At 44.0% G+C, this 10,956-nt stretch overlaps 1 protein-coding gene across 1 annotated transcript in view; it reads left to right on the top strand.

Moving 5' to 3' along the window:
* MAN2B2 (mannosidase alpha class 2B member 2) overlaps window positions 1-10,956 on the top strand; it is a 943,157-nt gene that overhangs the window by 737,797 nt on the left and 194,404 nt on the right. The window contains exon 14 of the mRNA XM_044062827.1: window positions 8,663-8,773. Coding sequence (XP_043918762.1) covers window positions 8,663-8,773 — 111 coding nt within the window. The remainder of the gene's footprint in view (window positions 1-8,662; window positions 8,774-10,956) is intronic.

The following is a 10,956-nucleotide window of genomic DNA, read 5'->3' as shown; positions in this document are numbered from 1 at the left end:
AATATTGGCTTTATCACTGTGGATATGTGCGTCCGTGTTCAGGGATTGCTCCTCGTCATACCCACGCCGGCTTTTCTGCTTTCGTAGTTGATGTTTGCATTGTTTGTAAAATTTCTACATCTAAACTGTCTGAGGTTTGTCATTCCTCATTCACACAAACACTTTCCAACTGTGAGGCTGCTTGTTTTGCAGATGCATGGGCCCATGCCTTACCTTTCCTACTGTTATCCTGTTGCTTTCTATGACTTGCACATTTACACTTACCTACTTTAGTGGGTGACTGAATGGAGTCTAATGCATTCAAGATCAATTGCGCATGATTAATCGGTTTACCGTGGATGTTATCATTCCCCTATTCTTCCACTGCTGCTCATAAACATGCACTGTACAGACAACATACTGACTATCGGGACATATGTCCACACATCAGTTTTCCACTACAGTACAAGCACGTGTTAAAGCTATCTATTCTGCTGCTTGAGCAGACACGTTATGCTGCAGGGTTTGGCCGTCTACAATCTCATTATCAATAACTACTGCATACCCTACTTGATTCGTTCCTGTTGGACTCTGTCTACATGATCCGTACACATTAATTGTCACCTCTGCATCATCTAAGGGTATATCAGTGATATCATGTCTGTGTGTAGTTATTTAATCCATTTCGTATAGGCAACTGTGTGGTGTGCCATACACAGGTGTCGGACGTGACGTTGATAGGTTTCATGTTGTACAACGTTCAGTCACCATATGAGGTTGAATCAGTGGTATGGTCAAACAAGACAAATGTCTAGCATGGGTCAGGAATGCTATCTTCTCTTGCAGCAGACTGATCGCAACTGCATGACACATTCTCACAGTGAGAGGGTGGTCTAGTAACATTAAGGCCGGGCCTGTACTGCCATGGGTGCTACAACAACTGCCTGTACACAATGTGGCACTGACCATGCCACAGTGTCCAACTGCAATGAGTAGTGAGCTATGTAGCGTTGCTTACTTCCATGCTGTTGCATCAAGACTGACGTCATATATCTCCGCTTACAATCTACAGTCTGACAACATGTGTTATGATTATTCAGAAGACCTACTACAGATGTTGCAGCTATCAATCGTTCTAGTCTGCAGACAGCTGTTTCTGCTACTGTTATCCAGTGTAGTATGTGTTGTGCTGCCATAGGTGTATTAAAGATTACGGCAGACAATACAGTGGATTCCACAGCATTGTTTGGTAACCAGCTTTGACAAATGTTAGTCGGCCCAGACAGGACTTCATTCCCTTCTTGTTAGTTGGCTTGTGTGCTTATGAAATTGCTACCGTCCTATCATAATGTGATGTTCTACCCTACTTGGATACCACATATCCCAGGTACTTGACCTGTATTCTCTGTAGTTGCAATTTATGCTTGCTTACTTTATGTCCCTGTTCTGCTGAATATCTGAATAATGCTATTGTATCTTCCATACATTGCTGCTGGGTAGGGGCCGCAAGCAGAATATCATCCACATAAAGTAGAACTTGACTGGCCCCGGGTGGAGTTAACACCGGAATATAGCTAGCCATCTCCTGTGGGAATATCGTTGTACTTTCACAGTATCCCCGCGATAGCCGGGTATGGCTGTATCTGTTACCCTGAATGTACATATGAAGCAATACGGACTATCTGGATGTATAGGTATTGCAAAGGAAGCATAGCTTATATGTACCACGGTAAGATAGTTCTGTGGCGTGTTCATAGCATTGAATATAGTGTGTGGGTCTGGCACCATCGCTACCCTAAGTATTATTACGTGATTTACAGCTTGTACATACTGTACCATCTGCCATTCCCCCTTTGTTTTCCGATCAGAAGATACAGGGGTATTGCATGGTGAATAGCGATTACTTTGTAGGTGGGGAATTCCCTCTGTGACTTTACAGATATCTTCTGGTGTCCACGGTCTATACACTACGGGGGTTGGGTCCTGGCCTTCCTGTCCTGCATGAGGGTTCGGTACTTCAATTAATTGACAGATATCCTCACTCTGTTCTAGTGACTGTCTTCTTACTCGGGTGTTCCTAGGTATGTTACGAGTTCGGGATGTGGTTTCAATAGCTACTGTTACATTTGGTCGTTGTGCTACCTCTGTTGCCACAGGATAACGTGTGGGGACTAGCCTGCCCTCCCCCTTCATATCCTGGATGTGGTATCGGAGGTGGTAGGGTGTTGTGGGGGGGGGGGGTATCGGTACTACTGTATTATGATCTTCTCTGTGTACGTATGATGCTTTGACATTTGTAGTGTTCTGTTCCCTTCAGTTCACTACCTCAATCCACCTATGTGCATGACGGATACCCAATTGTCGCTGTTTTGTCGCCTGCACATCTTAGGGCTGCCACCTTTTCAAATGCACAATGTGGGACATTAGTGTTCGAACGTGTAATTTTCCAGGAAAAGCATACCCACGGCCAGTACATGGGACAGGATTTCACTTTTGCCAGGAGAGCAACCAATTGTTGTAGCATTTCAGTTGCTTATTCTGTTTATTATGATATTTTGTTGTTCCAGATACATAATTACTGTTTTATGCTACCATTTTGAAATATATCTGGGAAATGTTTGTCCTGTGATTTCAGGACATTTGCCATTTTTTCGGTTTGTTTGCAGGACACAACTGGCCAAAGAGGGACTGTCCCTCTCAGGGTGGAACAGGTGTTTACCGTAGAACATGTGCATCACATTTTCAGGGATTACAATGTTTCAGTAACGATATTTTGTGTAATATACCATGAATGTCGTATTTATTACCCCATTTTGCTGGATAACTCACATTATGTGCTCTCTGCGATTGCATATACTTCACGTCACCCGTCAAGCGGATCACATGATCTGTTTCTTCAATAATCTCCTATATCCTCTACACGACTGCTACGTACCCTTCTCTCATACCACGTGGTGTCTCCTTCCCTGTATCCACTGTAGTGTCTACAATGACTATTTACTCTGCTGTGTGTTCCCCTGACCTATGTTCAGATTTAACAGTATGTGGGTAGGTCTTCGACCGCTATCACTACTGTTAACAGAAACACAAAGTAGTCTGGTCCCTGATCTACAATAGAGACAAAGAGGCAAACACTCCTTACCTGAGCCTCCTGTTTAAGGCTGCACGATTTCTTCTTGGGATCCAGTTTTCCGCTTTTCAGCCACAGATCAGACAGTAAACAGCCTCTTTACACACAACAATTCAGTCGGAGGTCTTTTCATTCAAGAAGAACCATTTAGGCAAATTCTCCTGCGTAGATGTCTAACCAGCCATGCACTCTGACCTGTAGCTTACCAAGGAATTCCGGATTACAAGGATCACAATGTCAAATAAGTTGTTAAAACCAGACTGTAGTTATCAGTAGGCTTTTCTAAGTGACAGTCAATAACACAGGAGGCTAGGTTCAGAAAGTTTTAGTAGTGTACACAGGCAGGCTAAATCATATACAGTCCAAGTATGAGAGTTTTGTCTGACTCTATACAGTAAGCAGTTACTTTATATAGTATTTACAATCAGCTTTTGCCCACCTTACTGACGTGGTCGGTCACAGGGCATTTCCATCACTATGGTCCACAATAGTCTATACATACGTGGGTGCTGGGGTCGTGCTTTTAAAATGTTTTCCCATGAGAATAACACAGCCTTGCAAGGCACCTTGTCAATTACACTGTCCTTCTGTGATTGTAACTGTTTCAAGGACCCTAGACTGTTCGATACAGTACTCAGTTAATTTCTTAATACGCTGCTTTGTCTCTCTGGTAAGGAGTTGTACTGTTATCTTCGATTGAGCTCACAAGGCCATCCTCCTCAGAGGTAGGGGTGATGTTATGCATGTACATACATTTATTGTTCTGTAACCCAGCAGATAATTAATGCTGACAGACATAAGCCTGATGTACTGGTTACTGCCAGGATCAGAATTCCATCACACTACAGCTTAGCTTCACCAATTACATGCAGGCTTACTTCTACTGCCATATTGTACGGTACAATTCAATGCATTATATAGTATTTCGAGTCTAAACTGGCACTTCATATGTGTTTCCATATATATATTTCGAACAACATCCATCCGGCCATATGCATGTTGTTCCGTCCTTTACCTTGACCGTGTGTATTTGGCCGTCCGGCAACGCTACTCTCCACATGTGATGTCCCACCTTCCCCTTCTTTGCCTGTAGCACCCTGTTAGGACGTCCTGTTTGATAGGCACGTGTTCCGCTATATGTGATCGACTTCACTGCATAGCTAAACATCGATGCGGTGGTTCAACAACCCGACTTGTCCACATGTGTACAGTTATGTGCACCGTGTCGTATGCAAACCTATATGGTTTCGACGGGTACATACCACATGCGGGATGTACACATTCTGCGGACACATTCACATGCAGCCATTTACATATCTGTACCTGAGGTGGGCTGGTGACATGTGGGGTACGTATTTGGCCGCGTGGCATTGCCTAACACAAACATCTTACCACATTTCAGGTATGCACATTGTGTGTGGGTGTATAGCTGCACACGGATGCTAGCAGGTTGGGGTGCACAGGTGTACATGGGTGGGACTGACATGTACAATGAGGCTATTGTGTATTACATCTGAATGCATGGGTTCTGCTTCTGGATATTACACTTCAACATACGCCATCCAGTGTATGCGACAGAGACGTTGCTGGGTGTGGGATATGTTGCTATGCACATGTTTGCCTGTGTTTAAGGTGTCTTGATTCCTTCCTGTTGTTATGTCGACACAGCTACCCGGCTATGTACTCTCACAACTGCTTGTGACCATTATGGTTGGCACCTTTTCCAATGCCCATAGTGAGGCATGTTATGTGGAAACTTCGGAATTTGCAGGACTACACATACCCACGGCAAGTGCAGTTGACAGAACTTCACTTGTTTGCTATACTATGTTTATTCTGTAAGCATTTGGGTTCCTTATTCATATTCTTATGCCATGTATGTGTTTCATATACAAATGTATATGTTTTATACTACTATTACATGTATATTATGGAATATGTTTGGCAGGGGATCAGAGGTCATTTTCCATTTTTCCGATTGTTGCAGGGACACAACTGTCCAATCAGGGACTGTCCATGGCACATTGGGACAGCTGGTAACCCTGGTGACCATGCCCATGTCGCTACTGGGGTTGCCACCTTTTCCAGTTTCCAAGCTGGGATATTTCCGGGACTCACATATGAGTTTACAGGCCGGCACTTACACACGGTCAGTATATAGCATAGAACTTCACTTGTTTGCCTAAGTAGAAGCTTATTGTTGTGGCAATTTGCTTGCTTATTCTGTTTCTTGTGACATTTAGGTATTTCAGTTACAGAAATGACCAATTCATGCTACCATTACATTAAATACGGGATATCATTATGTCCTACAATCTTAGCACATTTGCCATTTTTAATACATTTTTTCGGGACACAACTGCCCATAGAGACTGCCCCACCCAAAGTGGGACAGGTGGTGACCTTAGTCGCTGCTCCTATGTCGGTGCGGCGCGCTGACATGCTGCTGTACACCTTCTCTGAGTGTAACCACTGACGGTGCATTGCGGGACAAACGCGGTCATATGTGTATCCTTTGCTCCTTGGATGGGTACACTTAAGCCTTCGTGGCTTGTATTTGCTTCTCCGTTTATTTGGGACGGGTACTATGCTGCACACTCTACGTGCGCTTCATTCTGCACGGGACCTGGCTGCTGCCATTACTATTATGGGCGGACCGTGGCTGTCAGCACATTAGGTTGCTCACCTCATGCCGGCTTAGACACGCCTCCAGACGCATCCTACCTGGGCTCGCTCACGTACACTACGCACGTGTCTGTGGTTGCGGTGCACTCTCATTAATATGCATATGGCGCTACTGCACCGGCTATCCACTGCACCGCCGGCGCAGACCTTACGCCGGCCTTGCGCCGAGATTCATGAATCCCGGGGTTAGACTCTGAGCAAGTCACTTGAGCTGACTGTTCTGTGGTCACCTCTGAAGAAAGGACACCTGTGTCCATTGGGCTTACCTACTTGACAAATTAAAAAAAAATCTTTTTATGTCTTGGCTAATTACAGACTTCTTGCCAGGTGCTGTAGTTCTGGCAGTCAAGAACACCTCTTGCCTTTCCCCAGACAGATTGGGTTTGAATGGTTCTACAAAACACTGACCATGTTGGTAAAACTGAGGACCATTTGTTATTGCTGTGTTTTCTTTGCGATCAGAGAGGTACCACAACATTCTCCACGCACCCCCACAGACACCTTTGAGCTGTTGCATGGGTGCCACCCAAGAAGACTATTAGTTATATTAAAAGAAACTTGGAAGGAGGAGGAGACTCCCCACTGCAACATTGTGGAGCATTTGGCCCAGATGCAGGAGAGATTAAAAGATTGCCATTAGTAAAGGAAGATATTACCAAGGCAAGGAAGCTCAAGTTCCACATGCAACAGAGGCACATGTTAGGAATTTCCATTCTAACACTGGATAATGGTTGCAATAGAAACACAAGGGCTAGGAAGTTCATACTTTGGATTGGCCAATGGTTCTCATTCTGACTGTTGAAAACAAGTTTCTGGCTATTTGGAAGGGCCTGTTTAAAGTACTACATAGGAGTAGGTCCTATTAGATGAAGGTTGACCCAAGTCAGCAAACAAAGCAGCATTAAGGGCTCAAGAGAAGTACGTCCTGCTGGATGAAAGAGTTCCCAAATCTGTAAACAGAACAGCGGCAAATCTGTTATGTGAATGTCCTGAAACTTCAGTGGACTAGATAATGTTTGTTGGCTACTGTGGGTTAATATTACTGTCTGAAGTACTGCATATCCACAAAACAAACAGCACCAGAATTACCCATTCTAAAGACTTAAACTTTGCCTGTGATATAAATAGGACCTGCTGGAGAGATAGGTATGTATCGTCTGTGGAACAGGCTCCCCATCCATGTGAAGCAGAGTTCCTCCCTAACCCAGTTCAAGTGCAACTTGGACAATTGGATGGGAAACCTGGAATTCATCCTTGATTTGACACCTGTGGACACAGGTAACTTGTAAATGGTTCATCTCCCAGGCTCATGCTTACATTTATCAAGGGTATCAGAACTTGTCAGAGATTTGGTATGCATAGCTAGGCTTAAAAAGGCCCTTGTGGTCATTAGCATAGTAAACACCTATGAACCTATGAAAGCCACCATTTTGAAAAATCAGTTCTGAGACTATCTTCAGCACAAATTGTTCATAAATAACTTCTCAGCTGCAATTTTACTAGGGTATCACTCCACACCCATTGCAGTAAGCATGATGTTTCACACCTTTGGTTAAATATTCTTACCTCCAACCTTATCTCTCTGCAACATTTAAGTAAGAATAATTTTCCTCTTCCTGTGCTCCCATGCACCAGCTGAAAGAAGACTGCCGCATTCAGCAATGGGTGAGTTGAACGGACACCCCAGGAATATCCTCCTAGCATTCCCTCCCTATCTCCAAGGTATTGCAACATAGGCTGGCCCTATATTGCCTCTCTGTTCCCCTCCCCCTCAGAATAGACATGCCCATCCTCCGCACACCAGTTCCTGTAGGAGCCCATGCTGCTAATTGAACATGGATCACATGTATCTCAATCAGGGCTTTATTCCTATATGCCAACAGAGCTGGCCTCTTTTTTGGTTGTTTCTTGCTAAATCAGACAAAAAAATGTTGACAAGCTTATCATAGACTTGTATTTATTAATTTTTTGTCTTGCTTCATTTTGCCTGGTGTTAGGAGATCTTCATATGTAAGGAAAGTAATCCCACTTAATGTAAGATCTGCAGTTGTAGTGAAAATAGCCCTTCTCTTAGATTTGAATTGTTGAAATATGTCCATCTTTGTAGTAATTTGTTGCCAGCTCCACAGCATGGAGTGATGAAACCCTAATAATTCTGCAAGGTGACTCGAGTTTGATTTGGGGCTTAGGTGTGCTTATAGAAATGACTAGGAAGGTTGGGAGTGTGCAGTCCCTGCTGGCTTTGCCCTTCTGTAAGGGAGGAAGGTGACTGGATCGCCACATGAATTACACCTAGTAGGAGCACTAGATGTGCACGCAAATGAGTTCTGAGGTTGCCCGGCATATGCTTCCTTAGTGCATTTGTACCAAGTAGCCAAGGGAAAATTAGCATTATCCAAGGAACAGCAGTGTCCTGGGCAAGAGTGAATGGGTTGTAGAGGCCTTTGCCTAGTCCAGTAATACATGCCTTCCATTCTGCGTGAATGAATTGGACAATTAGGTGAAGGTATAGGAGCATTACTCAAGGTCCTGAGGGGAACAATAAAAACTGTATTCATTTGTTAGACATAGTTGCCTATTTTCATGGCTGTGTGACAAGTAAGGGCTTTTCAGATAAGAGATTTCAATCTCAATCTTATACAAGCAGATTAAGGAAATCAAGGGTAGGACTACAGGATGAACGTCATTAGCCTTAACCCTCTGTATTAAACTGTAAGACATTTGTGATCCCTGACTTTAGAGCTCATTTTTCGTGTAATTATTCCCAGTTTTACTTGCATTGTCACAGTGGCATATCTAATAAATATTACTTGTGTACTGTACCACTTCTGCTAAAAAATATTCTATCATTTCACTTTTCTTTCTCAGAATTACTATCCTATGGTCCGGATGGCTTACATCGAAGATGAGCAGTCGAGACTAGTGCTGTTAGCAGATCGTTCCCATGGTGTCTCAAGCCAAGACAATGGGCAAGTAGAGGTAAGACCAAAACAAATGTACTTATTTGCAGCTTAATAGGCAGATTTAAATTTCCTAGCAGAGACTGAACACCATGACATTTAAACACAGGATAAAGTCAGAAAGTGTACATTTTAAAGCTGCTTTCCTTGTTATTTGCAATGGTTTGCCAGTCTTGTTGTTAGCAGCAGCCATCACAGACATTCAGGGATGGTTTAAAGGTCATTTCAGCAGCAAAGCTAAATATTTTGGAGGTACTGAACTACGTTGAGATTGGATAATTTGATTTATACATCTAATTGTTGTACTTTTACTTGAAACAATGCCATCTTACTGTTTCATTAGTATATTACTGCAGTTTTATGGCACTGATTTTACAATAATCACTTCAGTTTCTTAACATATATATCATAAGTTCATAGGTTCATACTAGGCTATCTGCCCTAGGGCATTTATAAGCCTAGCCAGAGTGTGTTTGGCTTTCGCCACCCATTTTAAATTAATTTTGCTGTGCCCTTTTTCGAGGTTAGTATACTGTGCCTCTGTCTAACAGTGACACAGAAGTGATACCCGGGGTAAATCTACGATCTCCCATCCACTCATGAAGATTCCTCTTGAAGAGAGTCAATGAGGGACTCTGCCTAACCTGGACTGGGATTTTATTCCAGAGTGAAGGGAGCCTCTGGGTTATGAATCTGTCCCTCCAGCATGTCCTATTTATTTCAGTTCTGAGGTTCAAGTCTCGAGCGTAGCTCGATGGGATTTGGATTTTTTGAGGTGCAGCATGTCCATTAATTCCGGGTTGGACATGGCTTTATACGTCAGGCACAGATCGCCTCTGAGCAGGGCGGTATGCCACTGAGTAGAGCTGGAGTTTCTTTAACCGGGCAGCATATGGCATCTGTTTGAGCCCTTTGATCCTCTTGGTGAGGTACTTTTGGGGTCTTTCCAGTTGCTGCAGGTGTCTGGTAAGGTACATCCCAAAAGGGGCATTGTACTCAATTATGGGCCTGATGAGGGATGAGTAAAGAGGCACGATGACCTCCCCTGATCTAGATGTGAATCTCTTCATGATTAGGTGGGCTATATAAAATGTTTTTCTAACCACTTTGGCCACGTGGTTGTCAAATGAGAGATTGCTATCAACTTGGGTCCCCAAGTCCCGAATTATTTCTTCTGTACTTAATGGATTACCACCTATGTGGTAATTTGTGGGCACTTTGTTTTTGCCAAAGGGGATGACTATACACTTTTTGGCGTTTAGCTTGAGGCCATGGCTCTGGCACCAGTTGTCTGTTTCTATGAGGCCCTTTTGGAGGATGCTTGTCTCGGCTGGAGAGTCGATTATGGCACCCAGTTTGCAGTCATCTGCGAACTTGGTCAGCCACAGTCCTTTCGTTTTGGCCTGTACCTCCGAGAAATGTATACTGAACAAGAGAGGTCCTAGGACTGAGCCTTGTGGGACGCCACTTGTAACTGGTCTGGAGTCTGACATGGCAACAGCAATTCTAACCATGTGGGTTCTGTCCTTGAGCCAGTTTTCAACCCATCTAGTGACATAGGGGTTTATATTTAAGCTGGTGAGCTTATCTATAATGCCCGAGTGGGGTATTGTATCGAAGGCTTTTGCGAGGTCCAGGTAGGCTGTGTGGACCACCTTCCACTCGTCAATGGCCTTGGTGACTGTTTCAAAGAAATCGACCAGGTTTAAGAGGCAGGATCTGCCCTTAACAAAGCCGAACTGGGGAGGAGCCAGTGTCTGTAGGTCCCCAATATCTTTATTTATGAGGTCCATGATGATCCTTTCCATAGCTTTGCAGACCAAGCTAGTCAGGCTTATGGGGTGATAGTTTCCAGGATCCGTTGAGGCACCACCTTTGTGGAGAGGGACCACTGTTGCTGTACGCCACTCTTTGGGTACATATCCTGTAGTAAGGCTGAGACTGAACAGTAGTTTTATGTTTGGGTTTAGCTGTTCTTTGAGTTCATGTAGGACGCAGCCCGGGACACCGTCTGATCCCATTGATGCTGTGTTTTTTGCTTTGGAGAGGGCGGCTCTTACCTGAGTATCTGAGATGTCAGGGAGGCAGCACTCTGCTGGGATAGATATTTGCCCTTTTGGTGGGGAGGGGGATGAGAAGTTTGCGCTGAACCTGTCAGCTAGGATGTTGGCAATGTCTGTTGGTTTGGTGTATTTTTTGTCA

The sequence above is a fragment of the Protopterus annectens genome, chromosome 2.part1 (genome assembly GCF_019279795.1).
Source record: "Protopterus annectens isolate FY-2018-M chromosome 2.part1, PAN1.0, whole genome shotgun sequence".
NCBI lineage: Eukaryota > Metazoa > Chordata > Ceratodontiformes > Protopteridae > Protopterus > Protopterus annectens.
This window is presented reverse-complemented; position numbering and strand designations above follow the sequence as displayed.